Raw genomic sequence first — 25,386 nt, forward strand, 5'->3', positions numbered from 1 at the left:
GGGAATGGATATAAAAACACAATATATTAGCATGTCTCTATTTCACTTTGTGAGGGATAATGGAAACTCTGTCAAACACACATGCATCTCGAACCTACATTAATAACACTCTGAAGTAGAAAGTTGTGGATCTTAGTTTCTTGCCAAGAAAACTTCCAAGCACTAGACCGCAGTACAAATATTTTTACCCACAGGACTGCCTGCAAAAGGATTTTAGCATAGAACAAGATGTTTTCCAAAATTCAGTCATAACCCTCATTCTGTATGATTACAAAAAAATTAACTCAGCAATGTGAAAAACACACATTTCAGAGCTTGAATGGAATACATTAAAAGGAAAAGATAAGTAAAAGAATCCAGGCCAAGTATTCCCCACAGTACAGAACAAATGAGGGGAGGGGAGTTTTTCATTTGTCAATGTATATTTATGTCAGACAGTGACTGTAAATACTGATGAAGAAGCAAAACACTCTACCAAGCCAAATTCTAAAGAAATAAATAGCCCGTTCTTTTTAACAGTATAGTCCTTTTAACAAGAAACTACCTAGTATTTCTTGAGGTAAAGAATAGTCCCTACTGGGAGATCATTAATGGAAAACAATATTGGACTCATATATTATGGACAATGGTTAGATGAGCTCTTTCTATGCAAGGCAATAGATACAAAGGATGACAGCATTTCAATACTAGGCATTCTCAGGTTAAATTGATTATCTATTTCCACTCCAGTCTAGACTCAAGCTTAGTTATAAAATGAAAATAACCTTATAACTTAGGTTGGATAATTACCAGGAATGTGTGCAATGCCATTGGCTCTCCTACACCTTTCTGTAGTTTTTAACAAACTATAATCTTTTTTTTTTTTTAGCAACCTTGCCAGGACGGTCTGAAAGATAGAAATATGTTCTTGCTTTGATGTTTTCTAGAATGTACTCTGTCAGTGAGGCTGAGGTCTTGTTCTTTCTCTTAGCCTTTGACCTGCACATGAGTTCTTTCTGTTCCACAGGTTCTTTTATAACTACATAAACTGCTTTATAAACTATCCAAACATCTGAATTACACTACCATCAATATTGAATGACACAAATTTAATTCTCATTTCCAGAGGTAGAGGAACTCATGAACACATTGTCTATCTCTAAATTGTAAGACCTAACAAATCTTTAAGGGCACAGTCTTCTACAGGGTGGGATCCACCACTGATAAAACTCTACATCAAAGATCGGTACTCTGTTATAGTCGCAATCCTTCGTTCTCTCTCATCTGGAGGTTACATAGAACAAGCCATTTTCATATAGCTCTGTTCACTGATGAATCTGTTGGACCTGGGGGCTTTTGAGAGGTTAAAATTAGTGCATAAAGTTTTGTAGTGGATGGATGCTCCTGTTTTGCACCACACAGTCACCTTTCTCAAACAAAAATAATTGGTCTAATTTTGTTTAAGTTGTCAACGTTTTTAAGGGCACCATGGAACCTCTAGACTTGCATGGATTTAAGGCAGTGGTTCTCAACCTGTGGGTCGGGACCCCATTTGCGGTCGAACGACCATTTCACGGGGGTCGCCAAACAAGGCTGTCTGCCATTTTTTCCCCTTTTCTTTGGCCATGCCCCTGGCACCCAGTGATGTATAAGTGGTTGGGGGTCACCACAACATGGGGAACTGTATTATGGGGTCGCGTCATTAGAAAGGTTGAGAACCACTGATTTATGGTATTCCTATTACCCATAAAATGCCTCCAAAATCTCCATAACCAAGAAGGGTAAGAATTGTTTGGTCCCAACCTCTCTATGGATTTTGGGGAGACAAAATGGAAAAAAGGAGACACTATGTAATTCACAGATTGCAACTGCCCTCTAGATGCTTTGAATTCTAACTCTCAGAATCTTCATGTTAATGTTTTAATTGTTTTTTGTGCACTTGATAATATTTTGCATTTTAAAATTAAATTTAAATATTCTTAATAAAATAAATTTATTGATTTTCTCATTGAGATAAAATACTGTAATGCCTACCAAACTAGTGTTTCAGTGCCTTGTAAAGTGTGATATAAATTGCAAAAACATTAATAAAAATAATTGGAAAACTGAATTTATGACGTATGTCATCATGTATCATATATCATATTATATCATAGTTTCTAATTAATAAGAGATATCTTATAAAAGATATCTGGGTCCTTAATAGCAAAGAGACACTCAAATAATGTAAATATTTTTTTCTTTCTAAAAGCTGCTAGAAAGCAGAGTAGGGTAGGGCATAAATCCAAGCATTCTTTAATGATCTGACAGTGGCTGATTTGCACATGCATCCCACACATAACTGTAAAGAGGGATGGATGCCTTTTGAAAAACAGCTGCTACATAAATTGTGCACAAGACTATTTAGCAATGGTTTAGTATAGTCTTTTCCAACTTGTATAGCTCTTGTATGAACACCAATTACCAGAAGCTGGGAATTTTGGCAGTTGTTTCACATTTATGAAGGTACCCAAGTTGGAGAATGCTAATTTAGTGCTAGCACCCAGCATTCTAACTTTCTACCTATTGTCATATTAAAAAATGACAATAAAGGTTATCTTACCTCTTTCTTCAGTGCAAAATATTTGGAATAACATTTTTCTCATACTAGGTAGTACATTTTTCTAAAGTGAAGGGGTTTCTACATAGATTTTGGATTTAATTAACCATTAATATTCAGTGTCGGGTAAATCAGGGAGGAAAAACCCATTTGGAAATATTTAAGCCTCAGTTATGACTACAAGGAGGAAAGTGATGTAGTTCGTGAATTTATCTTCCTTGGATCAAAAATTGTTCAAGATGGCAGTTCTACACTGGAAATCAAATGCAGGATAACCTTAGGCTACACTGCAAAGATTAACATGAGTAAGGTATGAAAAAGCAGAGATATTGATATAAATACAAAAAGCAGGCAAGCTAGAGCAATAGTCTTCCTTATAATATATATGGGTGTGAGAGCTGGGCACTAAGAATGGCTGATTGAAGAAGAATTGACATCTTTGAACTGTTGTGCTGGCGTAAATTATTGTGTATACCAAGAATGGTCAGAAAAACCTGCAGAGAGGTGCTGAATCCTATAAAACCAGAAACATCACTAGAAGCCATCTGATTTGCTTTGGCCATGTCATGCATGCAAATTCATTAGTGAAGTCAGTAATGAAGTCAATAATGCTAGGAATGGTTAGTGGGTTAAGAAGGAAGGGGCGAGCAAAGAACTTGCTGTTTGATACCATCAAAGCTGATACAAAGATGAACATCCAACAACTGAAAGAGTAGCATGGAGAGCACTTGCCTATAAAGTTGCCAAGACACGACTGAACAATTAAACCAACTAATGACTACAAGTAAGAAGCTCATTAGAAGCCACCATGTTGAGAGACAACTATCTCAAATTAGTAAGTATCAAGCAGATGCTTCTCTGTTTATTGAGAATAGACAAGCTAGTACATCTTCCTGTCCTTACTAAAAAATCCTGTTTAATTATTCTGTCCAGTTTTGGATTGGTGTAGGGTTACAGGCTTAGAAACTAATAGGAAGGCTTAAGCTACAGGACAGATAATCCTTTCATCTAATGTCACAAGAGTTCATTATTATATTGCTTCTTTTAATACAACCAATAATATTCATAAGGGAAAAACTGGAGATCACATTTAAAGATGGGAAGACCCTCACCATTCCTCTTTGTTTTACTGCCTATTGCAGAGTCAGTGTTTTAGACAAAGCTTGCAAGTTCTTTTTAAAATATATGAAGGATCTGAGGGATTTTTACCACTTATCGTATATGCCGGCGTATTAGGCGACCCGGCGTATAAGACGACCCCCGTCTTTATAGCCGGGCTGCATTCCTAGAACGTCGTCTTATACGCCGGAAACTACCAGTATTTCCGGCGTATAAGACGACTCGGCGTATAAGACGACCCCCGTCTTTGGCGCCGATTTCAGCGCTCGCAGAAGTCGTCTTATACGCCGGCATTTACGGTATTTAAAAATATGCTATTTACTTACAAGTGTCCTAGGCTAACTGCAAACAAGTTTCTTATCTTTTTCAGAGGTTCTTTGGCAACTTTTACTGCACACATCTCAACATAAGAACATCTCTTTGACCATTTTTTGTTGTCTGGGATTTGAAGGAAAAATGATAGTAAGATTCATTCCTGCTAATATTTATTGTGCCCTAGATTTCTCTGGGAGAAAAACATTTTATTTCACTTCAGAGGAACCCAAAGTGGAAATATTTACAATTTTATTTTAGTTTTTTCTTTTAGTGCCTTCTATCACAAGTAGTCACATAGCACAGGGCTTTTCAACTGGTGGTGCGCATACCACCTGTGGTACATTAGCAGGTGGTATGCGGCCCTGCCCAGCTAAGTGTAGTGGGGGAGGGAACAAGTCAGCGCAATGCAGGACTTACTATGAGAGAGTCTCCGGAGCTGCAGAGTGGCTGGGGTGAGGCAAAGGCCCTAGGCTCACTTCCGGCTCACCCGGATGAGAAAGGAGAAGGAGGGGGGTGGAGACAGGAGAGGCTATAAAAAGAGGCAGTTTGGGTGACAGAGGGAAAGAGAAAAAAAAGAGTCAGCCTTAGGAGGAGGGGGAGTCAGCTCTAACTGCACCAAAAGGAAAGAAGGAGGAGGGTGGGGAGAGAGGAGATCAAGCAAGCCATCCATGAGCCGATCTACAACTTCTATGGCAGCCACCTGTGCTGGCAGCAACAAACAGGCAAGAAACACAGTGGGGGAGGGGTCCCCCTCCAAGAGGAATAAAGAAAGACAGCAATGAAGAAAGGCAGCATTGGCTGGAGGACAGGGAGGGAGGGAGGGAGATGGAGAGTGGAAGGATTCTTATGTGCTTTTGTGACTTTGAAGTTCTGGGATTTGTGCAATGTGGGCTTTGTGTTCTTAAGGAGTGTTTGGCAATTTCTATTAGGCAGATGGCTGATGTCTCATGTTAGCTTCTATTGATATGGTACTGTTAGCTGTAAGTTTTGCTGCAAGGGATTTTGAAGTATTTTTCTCCTGAATGGATTTTGCCTGTAGCATTCCTTTACTTATGAATGGAGCCATTTGGGGAGGCTGCCTTAGCCAGCAGCTAGTACTTACTACATTTTTTTTATTCCTTAAGTGCCGCTTTCCTTTCTAGCCAGTAGCTAATTCTTAAAGGGGAATGCACCTTTTTAAGCTAGTTCCCTCAGCGGCTTGTCTTTTCTGTTTCTGGAGGCTTTTCCTTGTTCAATGAATATATGGAAAATATGGGGGGGGGGGTGTTTCAAATTCTTTCTTCAGAAGGAGATGGTAATGAGAAAGAGGGAGTCAGGGAAGGAGGGAGGGAGGGAAGTCCAACCTTCGCACTTGGCCACCAGCAGCCCTGCCATTGACTTTGCTTGTCAAAAGGTTGCAAAAGGGGATCACATAAGCCCGGGACACTGTGACCATCATAAATATGAATCAGTTGCCAAGCATCCAAATATAAATCACATGACCCTGGGCATGCTGCAATGGTCATAAGTGTGAAAAATGTTCATAAGTTATTTCAGTGCAATTGCAACTTTGAACAGTGGGGGGGGGTGTTGGTCATCACGTTTTTGACACCTTGCTAGGTGGTACTCAAATATTGCCATATCCTAAAAGTGGTACAATTGGTGAAAACGTTGAAAAGCCCTGACATAGCACTTCTAACTCTATGTTTTTAGGTCACTTTTTGTTTGAATCAAAAACTTTATTTTTGCCAAACCATCTGAATAGATTTTTTTCAGCTAGAATATGTATTATCTTCCAGCACCACAATTCCCAAAAATCTTTACTTGTATAGTTAATTGAAATAGTGGGTTGTGGATGGATGTTGGTTTCATATAATATATCCTCATTATTCTTATTGCTTTTTCTTAAAGATGTTCATACTTTCTATAGTTTTGTCCACTGTTTGAAGGACTGTCTCATTTTCTATACATTCAATCAATTTTATTGTCTATAAATCCACATTTCAAAACCTTTATTTTCCTCATTGTTAATCAGATCATTGTATATACTTCCACAAAACACTTTGCAAGACATCAGAGCATAAGACATTAGCCCAAACCTATTGTTCTCTGTTCAATTCTGCTGCTTCTTTTCTACTATACTTCAGTATATTATTCAAAATACAATTCAAGTATTTGTTGTATCTCTATTCTTCCTTTCCTGCTAGTATAACGTTTGGTTCAGGTATTTTATTTTACTGAAGCCATTATTTTTGTTTTCTTCTGATTTATATTTAACCCTAAAATTTACTCGATTGTATATTTGACTCAATAAAATCTGTAAACCTTAGCTGTATTTATTGATAGAACTACAGTACATCAAGTGTAGTTGTTTATTATTATGCCATCAATATTCTGTTTGTGGATCCACCTAGCAAGAAAAAGCAAAGGAAAATTTGAAGAGTGTGATATAGCCAACAAATGAGCAAAAAGTAAGAGTTGGTGTTCCAAATTGGCAAGAAAAATCATGGGCCCTGAAATGTTCCTTGCTCAGAAAAACAGAAGTGGAAAAACAATATATTCTTAAATATAAATGAACTTTATTATTTATTACATCATCCTCAGCTGCATCCACACCCAGTGATATTTAGCATCTTTATAAATGAATTGGAAGGGCAACATTACTATTCTTTAACAAGGGGCCAAATCTAACTGAATGACATTCAGCGCTATCTGGGTAGGATAAATTCAGACAGAGATACAGAATTGGGAAAACTGGTTTGGTAACACTTGTGAGAACATTATAGAAGTACTAGACCCCTATATGAATATGTACATGCAGTATGTTACAGTTGCTAAAATGTTTGGTGCGATCTTAGGCTGTATTAACAGAAGCATTGCATTCAGATTGCAGGAAGTAATAGTTCTAATGTTCTTTGCTCTGGTTAGATAGCAGTTGGACCACTCTGTTCAATTGATGACATTATGTTTTAAAAGAAGCTAAAGGGACATCAGAGGAGAACTACAAAGATGCTAAGTGCTCTACAAATCATGCCTATAAAGCTGGGCTAAGGAAACTGGACACATATAAAGGAACTGGGCACATTTAGCTTGCAAAAGAGAAGGCTAGAAAATTCAAATACCTATAAGGTGATCCCAAGCAAGAAGGCCAGATCTTTTCTTCGTAGAAACCAAGACCAGGACAAGGACCAGATAACCATTTTAAAAAAAGAAGAGGGTCCAAAATATTGAGGACAAATCTTCTGACAATAACAGTTTTATAAGTAGGTAGAATACTTAGCCTAGAACAGCAAGATACTTTTTATCAGATGTCAGGAATTTAGATAGAGTTCCTTCAATTTATATACTCTGTGATTCTTTTACTTTATTCTAATTTAAAAATACTGTAATATCTTTTCAGATTGTTTAGAATGTCAAGGGCACTTTGACATCTCCGCTCTTTCACGTAAAAACATGCCAATGGGAAGGAAGACCACGGGATAATAGATTGAACAGGGCAGCAATTACTGAATTGGTAAACAGAATTTCTGAATCAGGAATATCAAAACATTAAGCAGACCTACTGGTGTGGTTTTGACTCATAATGAAAGGAAAGGAATTCAAATTAAAACAGTATAAGCATAGAGTTATCTGATAAGCAAGGAAGTATTTATCTTTCTAATGAGAGTTTTGCTTGTAAAAGTTAATGGTCCAAATGTAACAAAGCTATAACTTTTCCCAATAAATCAACTCATTAGCACTACCTTCTTAGTTTTTATTGAAATAGTAATTTCAAATTTAGGAAATATTAATTTTCGTGGAAAGGAATTGACCTGAAGTAAACCCAAACATCTGTTAAATGGTGAACTGGATTTTTGTGGTTGTTGTCTGTTGCACCCAATTCACTGAACTATACGCCAATTGAGTTGACCAAAAATAAAAGCAGGATAAAAAATAAGTAAACAAACAGATCTAGTGTCACAGATGAAGCTGCTATAATTTTATGCATGTACAATCCAGAAAACCTGATCAGACTCTGTAGGATTTTCTTCTTTGTAGGCCTACAACTACTATCATCCCCATTTGGCAACAGCTACAGTTGCTTTCTGAGAATTATGAGATGGGATGCTGATACATAGGATTGTATCTCAAATATCTAAATGTGTTATGGCATTTTCATGTTGGAAATTTGAACAATAGATATATCGAAAACCACATACAGCTGCTTTTTCACTATTACCTTATCCATGTGGAAGTTTTCAAAAACTTGCATTTTTGAAAACTAGCAGATTTGGATAATCAGTTAAGACTGCAACAATATTGAGCTCAGTATTTATTTTTATTTATTTATATCCTGCCTTTTATTATTTTTACAAATAACTCAAGATGGCAAACATATACTTTCCTCCTCCTGTTTTCCCCACAACAACCCTGTGAGGTGAATTGAGCTGGGAGAGAGTGTCTGGCCCAAAATCACCTAACTGGCTTTCATGGCTAAGGTGGCACTAGAATTCACAGTCTCCTGGTTTCTAGCCTGGTGCCTCAACCACTAGACCAAACTGGCTCTAATTCAGTGATGGCGAATCTTTTAGAGAGTGAGTGCCCAAAAACCACCCCGCCCACCCCCCCTACTCCACCTTCCACCCCGTTCGCCCACAGGACCACCCACCGCCTCCATGGCCCGCCACAGATTGCCCAGGTAGTCCTGCAGCACCATGGTGGCCACGCCTTTCACCCGCACCACGCATCATCTGCGTGCAATGGGGCACAAGGGCAGAGTCTTGCCCCTGCTGCCCGGCTGCCATATCTTTCGATGTGCTGCTCTGCATGGACCGTGCCCGGGGGCGATTCTCCTCTGGGGGCTGCTGGCGAGGAAGGGGCTGCGAGGGGAGGCAGGGCTGGGGTGACAGTGCATGTGCCCACAGAGAGGGCTCTGAGTGCCGCCTCTGGCATGTGTGCCACAGGTTCGCCACCACTGCTCTAATTGTTGTATTTATGTAGTGCTTGCAATTTGATTCAATAAAGGTACTTCAGAACATGTGGGGTGTGTACACTTAGAATCTAACAGAGACTCTTCAATGTAAGTTGGAATCATAGTGTTAAAGAAAAATAGGAATCATTATGTGGCCTGGCATTATCTCAGTTTTTTTATACCTGGTCCAAATGCTTTCTAGTAAACACTCACAAATTTGTCACTGCTATCCAGACTGTATTCAGCATAAGAGAAAGTTAATGCAGAATTCTTTTCCTTTCTAAAATTCATTTTCTGCATACCCCATATTAGTATTTACAAAATAATCTTTTCTTATGAATAGGTTCTAAAGACTCTTAAATACATCCCAGTCTTAATCAAAGCACCTTCAAGCAACATTCTAAGAGCTTTTCACAATTCCAAGCAAACCCTTAAAACAATCTTTAAAATTTTAAAATATTTTATATAGTTATTTGCATCATTATTATTCAGCTTCAACTGCCCATTACAACTAGTCTTTGCTCTATAATACGGTGCAAGAATAAATGTTCATTAAAAATTGTGGTAAATTCAACTGTGTACTAATATAAGTGCTTTATATTAATTAATATACTAGTAAGTATATATTTATTTTAATAAAAATAAAATTATAAAAATTAAAAGATAGAAACATTACGGTATGTCTTTTTGTAAACATTACACTGAATGCTTCTATCTTCTCTCCCATTTTTATCAGTTTGTTCATTCTAAAATAACTGATTGCATATATTTCACCCCAGAGATAGGAATAAACAGTTGTAACCCCAGTAAGTATGGCATTTTCTCTAATATTAGGTCTTTCAGAATTTAAAGGACTCAGATGCACAATTTATACATTCTTTCTTTTAATATTTAATATAACCTATTCTCCAGTTACCACTATTCAAAAGTATAGTTTTATGACAGAATGCTGGAATGCTATTTATACAGCAGTAATCAGACAAGAGCAAAACCAGCTGGTCTGTAACCAAGAGCACCGGAAAGTTATGTCTGGCATGGGTACACCAGGGAATTTGTTGCTTGCTTTAACAGGGCTCAATATTTATCTAGAGTGGAAAATTGCTAGGCTATAATGCGCGGGACAATCAGGGACAATTTTCTGATTTTTATATTACTTGAATGAAAAGGCAACATGAATGCAGCGTGTTCAGATTTTGTGACTTCTCCCAGTCCTTTCTGCATCTGCCCAGCTTGGAACCCTATAAATCAGGGTTTAATCACATTGGTAGTGTCCCTCAATAAAAAAAGTTTTTCATTCAGAAGTTATATCTTAACTTGTAAAGAGTGAGGAACTGCACAACCACAGGCTGGGGCATAAATACAGAGACCCATAGTTTTTCTCTACCTCTTTTTCCTCTTCAGTACTTACATATATCCAGGTCAAAGTTGTCCAAAAATGTTTTTTGTGAGGCAACTGGACTTACTTTTTTCTCTTTGAAGATGTTTTGCTTCTCATCCAAGAAGCTTCTTCAGCTCTGAATGGATCCTTCCATTCCCTACCATTCCATCAGAGCTGAAGAAGCTTATTGGATGAGAAGTGAAATGTCTTCAAAGAGAAAAAAGAAAGTTCAGTTGCTTCATGAAAAAGAACCTTTAGGACATTTTGCTTTAACCCAATTTTTTTTGCCTAATATTTAGTTCTGAAGTTAATGTTCCAGCAACAATTTAATTCGGGAGGGAAAGTAGATATAATAGACAAGAATTTTTGATTTGGGAAACCTCCCTGCTTCTACCTTCCAATTGCGAATTACAAACTAGAGTAATTTTTTTCAGCAAAACAGACCAATTTGACCACATAGTTTATCAGATTTGACAGTAGAAATAATACGCCTCCTTTGGTTCCTCACCTGTCTTGTTTTTGAATTGAAATACTGTAAAATGAGTCTTGTATTGACGCAATGACTCCATGTGTTCCCCAATGCCGCAGTCACGTAGCCAGAATCCCCATCTCCATTTCTAGAAGATCCTAGAATAAAAAAAATGATACAAATATTAATGTTATGTTTTTGAAACTGAAGTTAAATTTATAGTTTAAGTGTAAAAAAACTCACAATGAACTAAAAAAGGCGATATATAATATAACTATGTTTGTTATAGACAGCTGCTAATATTGTCTATAACAATATTTTAATGTCAAACTCGTGACATCATGTGACGTCGTGTGACATATCAGAGCTTTTTCCCCATTGCCGGCAATGGGGTAGGCGCGGTTTCCTCATGACGCGTCCGGCCTGCAGGCCAGCAGTTTGACACTCCTGTTTTAAAGGATTGGTATCCATGTACTAATTCTTACACTTATCACAATTTTTATATATCACACCAGACAGAAGAAGCTTGCACCCATGTGTTCCACTAAAATACAGAGGACAGTAATATATATTAGAACAAATTTCAAACTCTTTGGTAATATTGCAAGGAACAGAGAGTCTGAAAAAGACCTGGTTCAAATATAATAAGATCTATGATTAATATATTGTACCCCGAAATAAATAATATTTTTCCCTTGCATTTATCACGGCTAATCCATTTCTCTGCAGTGAAGAAATTTTATGTCCTATCTGGAGTTATTTATATTTATTTTGTTAGATTTATACCAGGATTTCTTCCATGAGTGCAAGACAATTCTCATGAGAATCACTCTTCATTTTATACCCATAGCAGCAGCCCTCTGGAATAACTTAGTCTAAGAGACAGTAACTCACACAAAGTCAGTAAGTGAATTTCTATGGCTAAAAATGGATTTGAAATGATCCTAAGAAAACATGTAATTTCTGCTTTTAGTATTTAAATTTATGACAAATTTATTGTCTAAAACTATGAGAAAAGCTGTAGGCAATTGTTTTGTTATTAAGTTGAAAAATTCCACATTAGGTATTTATTCTATTCCATTCCTTTCTTTCTTCATTTCTTGCCTTCAAGTTAGTCTTGACTCCTTATGACTTGATCAGGCTCAAAAGTCTTCCAGTTTCTAGCTTGGTGCCTTTGATAACTATACCAACCTGGTTTGCTATTCCACTTCAGCATTCAGATGATAACCTGCCGAGTTATGAATTAGTAGCCCAACACCAATTGCTTGCAATTAGCATGATTTTGCCCAATAAATAAAGTTTTGCTCAGTAAACAAATGATTTAATAATTAAATAATAATAATAATAGAGTTGGAAGGGACCTTGGAGGTCTTCTAGTCCAACTCTCTGCTCAGGCAGGAAACCCTATACCATTTCAGACAAATGGTTGTCCTGTCTCTTCTTAAAAACTTCCTGTGTTGGAGCATTCACAATGCCACTGATTAATTGTTCTGTCAGGAAATTTCTTCTTAGTTCTAGGTTGCTTCCCTCTTTGATTAGTTTTCATCCATTGCTTCTTGTCCTGCCTTTAGGTTCTTTGGAGAATAGCTTGACTCCCTCTTCTTTGTGGCAATCCCTGAGATATTGAAACACTGCTATCATGTCACCCCTAGTCCTTCTCTTCATTAATCTAGATATACCCAATTCATCTTTGTTGCTCTTCTCTGTATTCTTTCTAGAGTAGCAACATCTTTTTTACATTGTGGTGACCGAAACTGGATAATATTCGAAGTGTGGCCTTACCAAGATGTTATAAAGTTATATTAACACTTCACATGACCTTGATTCTATCCCTCTGTTAATGCAGCCTAGCACTGTGTTGGCTTTTTTGACAACTGCAGCACACTGCTGGCTCATATTCCTCTCACAGTTACTACTATTGAGTATGGTACCACCTATACTGTACCTGTTCATTTGGTTTTTCTTGTCTAAATGTAGAACCTTACTTTTTTCACCATTGAATTTCATTTTGTTAAATAGCACCCAATGTTCAAGTCTGTCAAGATCCTTCTGTATCTTAAGCCTATCTTCGGGACTGTTGGCTATTCCTGCCAGTTTGGTGTCATCTGCAAATTTGATGAGTTCCCCATCTATGCACTCATCCAAATCATTGATGAAGATGTTGTAGAGCCCTGGAGCACTCCACTACATGTTTCCCTCCATGTAGATTCAGTTCCATTGAGGACTACAAGCTGAGTACGGCCAGTCAGCTAGCTACAAATCCATCTGGTGTCTAACCCACATTTTTCTATCTTATCAAGTAGTAGGTTGTGGTCTACTTTATCAAATGCCCTACTGAATTCCAAGTAAGTTACATCCACAGCATTCCTCTGGTCCACTATTTTTGTCACCTGATCAAAGATTTGATTTGTCTGGCATGATCTGTTTTTGACAAACTCATGTTGGCTTTTGATAATGACTTTGTTTGCCTCTAGAAATTGTAAACTGACCACAAAATCATTAGAAAATCATTAATTTACAGCATAGAAATAGAGGAAGTAGATTATTACTCTTAATTCAATAACACATTCCGCTACACACCCAATGATGTCAACAGGTACCCTTTAGTAGACAGAACTAGGTTCAAGGACACAATGATTACAAAGAAAATAATTACTCTGCCCTCATGTCTGAGTGGTAAAACCTTGTTGTACCAGGCTATAATAGTACCAGCATGGACAACTGCTTGACAGATTATTTTTATGACCTGTATTTAGATAAGCCCTCACATGTAGAATTCCTTGTGCATATGTTTAAGTGCAAATTATTTTAGAATGGACCAACTTCCCTTTTATAGGGCAGTAGGAAAATTAATCTTTATGTTCTATTTATAGAAGAAATGCTAGAAGCTTGTCAAGTGAAACACAGCCAAGCCCAGTGTGAGCTATGGAGGAAACAGAGCAATTCCTCAGTAGTTGACAGATTGGTATCGGTCTTCTCCATCTTCCACTGCTGAATGCTAGAGCGCAACGGATGTCTCGTGGCAGAATATTGCAAAAGGCAAGGAAAGAGGCGGCTAAAATATGCTGCTTATGTTACTATGTCAAGTGTAAAATGAATTGTTATCAGACCATCAATCTTCTTTCATGGTTTTAATAACATTCATTACACAATCAGAATAAGAGAACAGAAGGTTAGGATGCTCAAGCAAATCCATTTTCCTGCCATATGTTCAACTTTATTAACAATATTTTCTTATTAATAGATAAAAGTAATAGTGCCCTAGGAAAGGCAAAAAAAAATCTGATTTATTGTTTGTTTTAATTTACAAAGATTATAATTCAGTGCTAATTACCCTATGATAGCCATTATAAATTGCAGTGTTACAATCCTATAAAATGCTAAAGAGAGCCAGTTTGGTGAAGTGATTAAGACACCAGGTTAGCAACTGAGAGGTTCTGAGTTCTAGTCCTCCCTTAGGCACAAAGCTAGCTGAGAGACTAAAATGGAATGTGCACATGGACAATCACTGGACAAGAATTTTGGCAACACAGACCTTTCCTAGCAAGAGACAGTAAATCTTATCGGAGAAAGGCCCAAATTAAGAGACTGCACAGTTCCAAGCTGGGTGGGGAGAAAGGATGAGGTTCAGGATAGCCACACTCTAAAATCCCTCAGGATATATTGTATCTAGTTAGTAGATTAGAAGATTATTCTCTCTCTCTCTCTCTCTCTCTCTCTCTCTCTCTCTCTCTCTCTCTCCCCCCTCTCTCTCTGCCTCTGGGCAGTTTACAATAAAATATTAAAACATAAAAACACTACATAAAAGTAAAAAATTTAAAGAAGCAAGAATGGATTTAAAACACTGCTAAAAATTAGTTTAAAAGCAAAGGGAAGACTTTCGGAGCTCTGTCCAGCTGACCCGCCTATGTGCTCCTCTGTGCTTCCCAAGCAAGGTTGCAGAGCCATGTTTTCACCCCTTTCTGAAAAGCTAGGATAGTGGGGTCCTGCCTCACTTCTGGTGGGAAGAATGTTCCACAGGGTGGGGGCAATAGCAGAAAAGGCTCTCTTTCTGGACCCCGTTGTGGAAAATAACTGGAAGTAGCGAGGACATTTAAAAATAAATATATATATATATGCTTTTAGTATTATCATGTAACCATATTTTATATTTTATAATTATCATTTTATAATCAATTGCCTGAGTAGAGTATATGGGGAAAAATACAAGCCTCAGGTGGAGGCGGGGTGGGGGGTGGGGGGGTGGAGAACAGGAGTTACCGTGGGGCCCAATTCCCAAATCTAGGAATTGTTTTTAAGTACCTTCTGGTGGCTGGTACCCCTACTTGATCTGACAGGTGTAGAAGATGGGAGACATCTCTCCTCCAGAATTGATAAGCATGTACATATATGGTCTGAGTAAACAGGATAGTAGGGGAGGGATCTTATTAGTATAATGTAAGCAAACAGGGGCAGAGATAATGTATTCTGTTTAGGCACTTCTGATATATTGTAACCTCCAAAGCCTAAGCCAATGGGGCTATGGGGGAGGGAATGGAGCATCGCAATAGGATGTATAATAATATGTGATTTTGGAATTTGGGGTGTGGTTCAGTGCTTGGCTACATTGCATTGTTTGCCTTCCTGAATCCACCACGCTTTGCAAATCGTTACTTTTTAGACTTTGTTGTGAAGTCTAATAAACTTCTTTTCTATTTGTAACTCAAGTAGAGTGGATTTCAATTTGTGACTATTTTTGTGTCTAACCCCGTCAGTTAGAATTCTTTAACTGTCAGGGTCTGCAACATACCTTCCCTGCCTGATTGGGTGAGATGGGCCGAAGTAACGGAATGAAGATGGTTCTGTATGTAGCCTGGTCCTAGGGCTTTACAGGTCATAACTAGCACCATGAATTGGACTCAGAAGTAAACTGGCACCCAATGCAGTTTGCAGAGCAAAGGCGTTACATTTGCCATTCTTTGGGCACCCAAAATTGTCTGCATTCTCTACCAGCTGGAGCTTCTAGCTACTTTTCAAAGGTAGCTCCATGTAGTGCCCCATGTTATAGCTTAAGTTTGGTAATTTCTGAAAAACCGTGACAAGAAAACTGCACGAATTTATCCAGGCAGTCTTCGAGAATCAGTCACAATGGCTACATTTGTGAAGTTCTCTAAAAACTCACCATTTTGAGGTGTCTAATATCCCTAAAGTGGTTACATTCAACATTTCCAAATGTGATTACAAAATGATGTGGCTGGCTGAGTGTCCTTATTAAAGGGACCACCGTTACTGAGAGCAAAGATGTCTCCCTTGACTCAATCTCATGGGAGACCACTCTTTTAAGGTCTCCTTGTGAGGAGCTGCCATTTGGAGCACTTGTGAATGATCTCCCTTCACTCATGCTCCAGACTGGCCTACTCATCAGTCTTCTGTTCTACCCAATGGTCGTCAGCCAGCAATGACTCACAGCAGAAGCTGATAGGTACCATCTTGAAAAAGCCATTCATTTTTCTCTCACATGGGAGAGAATATATCTTTTCCTACCTGTTTAGTGACAGAAATTAACAGAAATCTAAAACCTTAAGCAATAATTATACCAAACTATTGATTTTATGTATATAAAATACAGATTCTATTATTATTGTGTTATGTAAAACTACTTTGTCTTATAAGAAAAATGGAAAATTCATTATTGTGAATTCATTATTGTTCTTAGAAATTATCCCATCTGCACCCCTTTAAAACTAGCAGACATGGTTCAATCTTGAATTTTGAACTGGGTTTGAAGAACAGATTATTTCTCAGTTGAAATTCATGAAATGATTGTGCAGCTGATTATGAGATGAACTATAAAAATCTCACTGGTAGAGAGTAAGACAGACGGAAGAACCAAGGAAATGTGAGATAATGCAGTAATGCTAAACATTGCTCCTTTATTTAAGGCACAGGCAGAAGGCCTGTATGTTAAAGTGTTTGGAAAACAAAGCAGTATCAGATAAGGTCACTGTAACTATTTTCTTGAGGATGCACCTGCCTAAAGCTGCCTACCCTGAAGCATATTTGTCTTTCTTATAAACTTGAAAGAACATATGTGCTGATGCTTACAGAAGCCTTATAAATCTCATTTGTTGGAGAGTATATTGTGTAGAAGTAAGGCGCTGACCTAGAAACCAGGATTCTAGGCGTTCTGGGCTTCCCTTAGGAGTGAACAACGAGATTGTTTATTGTGGGGAAAATAGGAAAAGGAAAGCATATTAGGTATGTTCACCATTTTGAGTGACTTGTAAAGTAATAAAAGCTGGATAGAACTCTAATACGACAACAATACTTGTGAGGATCTAATCATATTTTTGAAGTTACCGTTCTATTTAATAAAGGAAATGGAGGGCTTAGCCAAATTCCTAGATGGAGTGTCCTTACAATAAAGTTTCCATTCTAGTAAGGGTGCATCCGTTATTAGAAACCAAAAGGGGAATTAAGAAAAGAATGGAAATGTCCAGAAAAAGAAAATAACAATAACAACAACAAAGCATCTTGGAAATTTTGTGCTAGTGAAGGAATGTGTGCTCCAAGGAGAAATTAACTATAGGAAGTTTATTATTGATTGATTGATTTAAGAAAATGTATACGGCCATCAATGTACTCTCGAGGCCTCTTTGTGGCTTATTTTAAAAACAAACACTGAAGAAATCTCTTACACATATTCTGCACAACTGCTTTGTCATTAACATGTCATCAATAGTTTCTGTGTTTGAGAGACATAACAGAAACATACTATTCTACCCATTTAAAATAACTTTTCTAGAAACAGAAACACTTGACAGTATTAAATTCAAGACAATTACTGTGATCATAACAGACTGTGTTGGGGATAAATGAAACTTTTCAAGATCTATGCAAAAAAGTGAAAATGATACAAAGATCCAGGGTGAATTAATTCCCAAGCAATTAGCTTCCACCAGTCATCTACCTAGAGAAAAATCACAAAGCCATGAAGCTGTATATGGTTCGTAGCTACAGTCATAAATTGTAAAAATTTCTGGTCCAATGGAGAGTAATTTGAAATTGAAGTACCTTTAATTGACATACTTAATTTCCAATAACAAACTGCAGAAAAAGTTGATGATGTTGCCCAATTACAGTATGGAAATATGCAAGCCATTGCATTATGTTAGGATATAATTACTAACTTTAACAGTTACTAATGTTATTAGAAACCTATGATATTCAATAAAGTTGCAGTAGTTAAAAGAGTAAGTTCCAGGTAAGATTCTGGAATGTTTGTCAATTAAGTCCAGTAATAGTGATTATCTACAGTTGAGTGCAACATCTGTTCAGAGTTAGATTTGAAAAAATGAGTTCTTGTACAACATTCACCGTATCAGAACTGCTGTAAGTACATTTCTTTTTGAATTATAATGCTGAATAGGTAAATAAAACATTTAGTCTAAAACATTACTGATATATTAATTATTGTGTACTTATTCTTACAAGCAAATTTTGATTTTTAATTCAGCAGAAACATATTTTAGTAAACATATAAGAATTTTATATCAGATTAGTTACAAAATAAAAATGCATAAGCATTACTTAAAATTGTTAAATACACAAATATTACTGCTCAGAGTTGCAATTCTTCCTGAGGTTTGGAAATCTAAAGGCCCAGAATATCTATGGTCATGACTGTCCCAAAGGTGCTTTTTCATGAGGCAACTGGGTGTTTTTCTTTGAAGACGTTTTGCTTCTCATCCAAGAAGCTTCTTCAGCTCTGACTAGATACCGAATCCTTCCATCCAGTCAGAGCTGAAGAAGCTTCTTGGATGAGAAGCGAAACATCTTCAAAGAAAAACAAGAAAGTCCAGTTGCCTCTTGAAAAAGTACCTTTGGGATAAAGTCCCAGAATTTAAGGCCTGGAGTTGTCAGCTAATAAAGATCAATATTTTTTTTAAAAAAAAATACGTATCTCTCTAGATATAAAGCTTTGCATGGCAAGAAGCTAGGCAATCCATCACTGGAGTTTCTATTTTAATAGACATTACAAAAACTGAAGAGAATGGTAATGGTAATTGCTTGATTCAAGTAACCACATGTCATCCTGCAACTACTTGTCTTGCACAGAGACAGGTACTGTTCCCATTCTATAAACCCAGAGGAGAATACTACCATAAGGGAAAAATGGTTGTAAGTTTTCCATGAGTAGACTATGAATTATGAGCTTTTTTTTCATTCTATAGAAAATGACCTATACTTCTCTGTCTCTTATGAGACCAGCCATGTTGATCAACTGGTCAAATCTCAAAAGATCCCAACAAAAGGCGCAGGGTACAATTACTCTCTGGCTATCTCCCAATGCTGTTTTCTTGGGATGTTGGGAGGAGTGCTTCCATCCTTGCTCTTTCTGACATCTCAGTGGCCTTTGATACCATCAATCATGGTATCCTTCTTGATTAGATTTAGAAGTTGGAGTGGGTGGCATGGTGTGGTGTTGTTTGTTCTTCCTCTGGAATCAGTTCCATTCAGTGTTGATAGAAGGGAGAGATCCAGCCCACATCCTTGCTTTGTGAGGTGCCACAGGGCTCAGTTCTCTCTCCCCTTTTATTTTACATCTATATGAGGTTACTGGGTGAGGTGATATAACAGTTTGGGGTTTATACCTCCACTCCAGGCTGCCTGAGTGATACTATGGATATGCTGTCTCAGGACCTGTAGGGGACCTGGATGGATTGCAATGAGCTTTGGCTCAACCAAAGCAAGTTTGATGACTTTGGGCCTTCCACTACCAGTTTTTTTCCACCTGTGGTCCAGAATGGAATGTTAGTGCCTCAGATGGACTTGGAAGACCTCTTGAACTCATGGCTCCTGCTGGAATACCAGGTGGTAGCCATGGCTAAGAAGGCCTTTGCACACTTTGGAGTTGTGTGCTCATTCCTGGACAGGGAGGCTCTGGTCACTGCAACTGTCCTGAACTCCCATATGGATTCCTGAAACATGCTCACTGTGGGGCTGCCCTTGAGGAGCATTTGGAAGCTTCAGCTGGTACAGAATGCAAATGCATAGGTTGTAAATTGTATTGGCTATTCAGCACATGTAGCACTATTCCTTCAGGGTCTGCATCGGTTGCCAGTGTGTTTCTGGATGCAAATGTACTGGTTGTCATATTTAAAGCTCTTCATGGCTTGGGCCAGATTATTTGAGGACCATTTTCTTTCCAGTTATTTCTATTCATTCAATGTGGGCATCGTACAAGATCCCATGAGCCAAGGAATATTGGCTGGCAGGGACCAGGAGGTGTGCCTTTTCTGCCAGAGTGTCTCCCTTCTAGAATATCCTGTCTCCTGAGATTAGGATGGCCTCAACCCTGCTGGCCTTTCAGAAGGCCTTGCAAATCTGTCCACCCCCCCCCCCAGGCCTGGAGTCCCAAGTATTTGAATGGTCCCATTTCCTGCTTATGCTGCTACTAAAAGAGCTGTGGTGGTGCAGTGGTTAGAATGCAGTACTGCAGGCTACTTCTGCTGACTGCAAATTGCCTGCAGTTCGGCAATTCGATTCTCACCAGCTCAAGGTTGATTCAGCCTTCCATCCTTCCAAGGTCGGTAAAATGAGGACCCAGATTGTTGGGGAAATTAGAGAGGGCTGTAAAGCACTATGAAGGGGTATATCAGCCTAAGTGCTATTGCTACTGCTGCTAGTTTAATATCTCTTGGCTGCTATTTGTATTTAATTTCTTTTTGTATCATGTTTTAATTACCGGTATTTTGTTTTCTTTTTAATTGTGTGCCACCCAGAGTCACTGGTTTGAAATGGGAGGCCCTAAAACCTGAATAAAATAAATAAGTGAATGAATTATACACAGAGATAAAAAATTAATGATGTGAGAAGGGGTAGAAGCACATGGGAATGATTGTGAGAGGTCAGACTTGTGACCAAGCAAGAATCTTGCGGCTTCTATGATAAAAAATACAAAATCTGGGGTCTAGTTCTTTAATAAAAGAAAACTGACATCAGAAACTGCACCCTCATTTTTTAAATTAAAGGAAATTATGGCAAATTCATGAAAAATATGGAGTTATGCAATGTTATGGTTTGAAAAGCAAACCATCATTGTGGCATGTGAATCCAATGGTTCACACTGACAATGATTCACAATTAGTTCTAGCTGTATAGCATCTTTGCAGAAACTGATCAGAAGGCGGTGATTACCTTATTGCTTTCTCCTATGGGCTGCTAACACTGAAAGTATAATGGAAAAAGTTAGTGCCCTAACCAATGCACATAATAGCAAGCACACTTTATATATAGCAAAATTACAAACCATTACTCCAAATAGTAGAGTCACTTTTTTAAAAAAAGGCCTGATCTCATCTCTTCTGTACTATATTCATTTTTTTCAGTCATTCATCTTAAAAAAGGAAGAAAGAAGATGTCATTTTTGTAACATTTGGAAAAAGAGATAGCTAAGGCATTGGAGAGCAAAGCATTTCACAGAAAGTTTTTTGTTGTTAGTTTTGCAATAGAAATGGGACGAGGGGGTGGGAGATGGGAGGAAGAGACGTTTCAAATAGCAACATTGTCCAAAAGGGTGAAAGGGAACAGATGGCCGTGGAGAATGCAGACTCAAAGCTCTGAAGAAAAGGCCTATATTGACAGATCTTGCTGTTTCCTATTCAAGCATGAACGTTCTGGCATGGAGAGTTAAGACGACACAAGGAACAACCTCAGTTCCCAGCAACCCGCTACGGGCAACTGGTCTCTGAAGCTTTCTGAGAAAAACAAGGAGACTCAGACAGACAAACAGATATGGCAACAAGCCCAGCTTTCAGCTATCAGGGGAAAAAAATAGAAAGGCCAGAAACAGCTGCCTTTTCCTGGCTCCAGAGGCAAGCATTAGAAAGAGCATTTCCAGCCTTTCACATCTTCCTTTTCAGAGCGAGCTTCTTTCAGAGGTCAACTTCAAGCTGCTGGTCTTTGCCCCCAGTCGAGGTGAAAAAAAGGACAGATCAGAACTTGCCGTGCTCATTGAAATCTGCTCCTTTTAATCATAAGCTCCCTTCAGCTTATGAGAAATATTTCAGACATAGCCCTCTGGTGATAATGCTGGGGGGGGGGGTGTTGTTTTGTGTGTGTGTGCGTGTGTGTAACAAGCCAGGGGGATTTAAAGTTTTAAAAGTCAGAACTGCAGTTCCCACACTCAGGTTGAACTGAGACCACATTCTAGTGGGTAAGCTGGCCTCCCTGCCCCCAAGCAAAGGAATTTGGGGGGGGAGGTTAATTACAGACAAGGGAATCACTGCACTAACAAGTGTTTTGTGCCACTACATCAGAGATACTGCTGTTTTCTTCTAGTGATGGAAGGTACTTTTAAATAAGGTTTTCTTTCACAGAATGATGATAATCAAAGTAAAACTAAAGAAAGCACTGCAAGCATTTCTTTATCTCTCAGTAACAGATATATTTAAAGAAAGCTGGAGCAGGCCATTGGACCAAATTGCTCTACCTGATTCAGATCCCTTCCCCCCCCCCTTTTTCAACCAGCACCTCCCTGCCTGCCTGCCTGCCTGTATAGGCCTGTCTGGAAAGAATCCTGCATTCTGATTAGAAGGGGAAATAAACATGACATTTGCTTTATTTTACTACGGGTTTCATGGATGCAAACATAGAAATAGCACTTTGGGGAGCAAATTCTAAGAGGGGCAGTCAAGAAAAGAAAATCTGTCTGCTTGGGGAAAGGTTTTTGTTTTGTTCTTATTTTTACCCAGTGCACTTGAAAAGAAATTTGGCAGAAGTGTTTAATTGCTTTAAAATTATGCAAACAATGGGGGCAGCAGAAGGTACCATTGCCATCCACCCTGCAAGCATCTTTTCTTTCATCTTGATGTGTACATGTTTGTGTGGGTGAGGGAGGGAGAGGGGTGCAAAAGTAAATTGATTTGATCAAATAAAAAGCCAGGAAAAGATCTCTGAAAGCATTTCTGTCATGAGCATAGCAGCAATGTTTGAGGCTCAAAACCTCAAACCTCTCAGGCCTTGTTCATTGTTATAGAGGAAGGTCTGTTAACAAGCAGAGAATGTTTTTGATCCATATGCTCTAAACCAGTGGTTCTCAACCTGTGGGTCGGGACCCCATTTGGGGTCGAACGACCATTTCACGGGGGTCGCCAAACAAGGCTGTCTGCCATTTTTCCCCCTTTTCTTTGGCCACGCCCCTGGCACCCAGTGATGTATAAGTGGTTGGGGGTCACCACAACATGGGGAACTGTATTATGGGGTCGCGGCATTAGAAAGGTTGAGAACCACTGCTCTAAACTATCTTGCTTGTCTTTGAATCAATATAGATATATGAAACCTTGCCATAAATATCCTTATGCATCATCCTCCTTATTCTTACACAATTTCAGTTTCCTCAAAATCTGGCAAACATCTTTAAAAAGTTTTGCAGGATGATCTGGGGCTGTGATTTCCTTTTTCTGTGTGCAAAGTTAAAATGAAGATCAGTGGATGCCATTTGGTATCAATATAGAAGCCATTTAGTGTCTACTATAGAATTCAATACAAGGAAAACCATCAGCTATGCCAGTGTTTTTCAAACATGGCAACTTTAAGATTTATGGGCTACGTGTGTGCAATTCTCTATGCTGGGTGGGGAATTCTGGGAGTTGAAGTCCATACATTTTTAAAGTTGACAAGTTTGAAACAGATCCTGAAGTATGCTCTCAGAACTGAGAAAAAAATTCTCCATTAAACTGCCCAATTGTAGTAGTTTATTCTAAAGAGATCCATCTCTCTATGGTTACGGATAACTCCAGCCCAACCATCTCCATAGGCTTTCTATGCCTAATTTTCCTAGAACATGATCAATGAGACATCAAATAATCTGACTAAATAAAGAGAAAATTCTGAAGTTTATTTCTCAGCTACTCATAATTGTACTGCCTTAAGTACCCAATGGATAGAAAGACAGAATATAAATAATAAAAGTAAAATAAATCTATTTGTAAACCTGGCTGTTAAATGTTTAGAAAATGTACTAAATGTTGAAGAGAGAAGAGAGAAACAAAGAATGAGCCAGCTTTGCTTATTTTTGACTCTAGATCTGATGTCCTGACATCAGCTGGGAAACACACTCTGCATCAAGTGGGAGAGCAAACAGGTTCTTTACAGCCTAGCTGACAATTTTGTCATCCAAAAGTAGAGGAGGGAACTAGAGAGTCAGTTATACTGGACTTAATTCTTATTAACAGAGATAGCAGAGATAACAGAGATACAGGAACTTTGGGGGAGAGTATCCGTGTCATGTTTGAATTCAATATAATGCAGACACAAGCAATAGAACAAAATCAAATTAGTATCTTAGACTTTAAAAGAGCTGATTTCAACAAACTTAGAGAGAGCTTGGGAAGAATTCCATGGATGAAAATTTTAATGGGAAAAACAACTCAAGAAGAGTTGGGAAACTAAAAAATATAATTAATTATAAAAGCCCAATCCAACACAATACCTCTAAAAAAGAAAAATAAGAACTCCAAAAAGAAACCAGCATGGGTACACAAAAACTGAAGAGCAAACAGAATAACTGTAAAAAATGGAAAGAGGGACACATAACTAAGATAGAGTACCAGCATAAAGCCCAAATCTGCTAAGATGAAGTCAGGAAAGGTAAGGCTCAGAATGAACTAAGACTTGCAACAAATGTCAAAAATAACAATAAAAAAGTTTCTTTCAACATGTGAAAAATAGTCAAGGAAACAATTGGTCCACTAATGGGAGGAAGGCAGCAGGGAGAAGGCAGAGCTGCTTAATTCTTTCTTTGCACCTATCTTCACGTAAAAAGAAAAAAAAAAACACAACCAACCAAAACAGAACTATAAAAGACAGGCTAGGATTACAAATTAAAATAGGCAAGAAAATAGTAAAAGAACACCTATCCACTCTAGATGAATTCAAATCCCCAGGACCTGATGGATTACATACCAGAGTTCTGAAGGAGCTGGCAGACATGATCTCAGACCATTGAACCATATATTCCAAAGATCCTGGAGCATCAGGTAACAACCAGAGAACTAGTAAAAGAACTGATTGGTTCCCATCTTCAAAAAAGGGGAGAAAAAGAGATCTAGCAAACTGCAGACCAATCAGCCTGACATCAATACCTGGAAAAATCCTGGAAAAGATAATCAAGCAATAGATTTGCAAACACCTAGAGGCGAGCAAGTTTATAACTAGAAACCAATATCGTTGGTCAAAACAGATCATGCCAAACAAATCTTATCTCATTCTTTGTCAATTAGTGGATCAGTGAAATGCTGTGGATGAAATATACTTGGATTTCAGTAAAACATTTGAAAAAGTAGATCTCAACCTACTTCTTGTTAAACTGTAAAAATGTGTGATAGACAGCATCACCACCAGATGGATTTGTAATTGGTTAACAAATGGCGTTCAACATGTAGCAGTGTGGGATTCCGCCAGTTCGCACCACTTCGGCAGAACTAGTAGCATATTTTTTGTTGCCCAAGCCCAGAATGGACTTCCGGAAGCGGCATCCATACAGAGAACCAGTTATTCACATATTTGAATCCCACCATGACATGTAGTCCTTAATGAAACTACATCTACATAGA

At 38.2% G+C, this 25,386-nt stretch overlaps 1 protein-coding gene and 1 long non-coding RNA gene across 12 annotated transcripts in view; one reads left to right on the top strand and one right to left on the bottom strand.

Moving 5' to 3' along the window:
* RAD51B (RAD51 paralog B) overlaps window positions 1-25,386 on the bottom strand; it is a 289,276-nt gene that overhangs the window by 132,070 nt on the left and 131,820 nt on the right. For all 7 annotated transcript variants that reach the window (XM_039326853.1, XM_039326857.1, XM_039326856.1 and 4 more), the window contains one exon: window positions 10,829-10,947. In XM_039326853.1, coding sequence (XP_039182787.1) covers window positions 10,829-10,947 — 119 coding nt within the window. The remainder of the gene's footprint in view (window positions 1-10,828; window positions 10,948-25,386) is intronic.
* LOC120300613 overlaps window positions 1-25,386 on the top strand; it is a 119,085-nt gene that overhangs the window by 52,899 nt on the left and 40,800 nt on the right. The window lies entirely within an intron of this gene.

This window comes from Crotalus tigris, unplaced genomic scaffold (assembly GCF_016545835.1).
Source record: "Crotalus tigris isolate CLP2741 ecotype Arizona unplaced genomic scaffold, ASM1654583v1 scf7180000024346.1432988, whole genome shotgun sequence".
In the NCBI taxonomy this organism is placed as follows: Eukaryota; Metazoa; Chordata; class Lepidosauria; order Squamata; family Viperidae; genus Crotalus; species Crotalus tigris.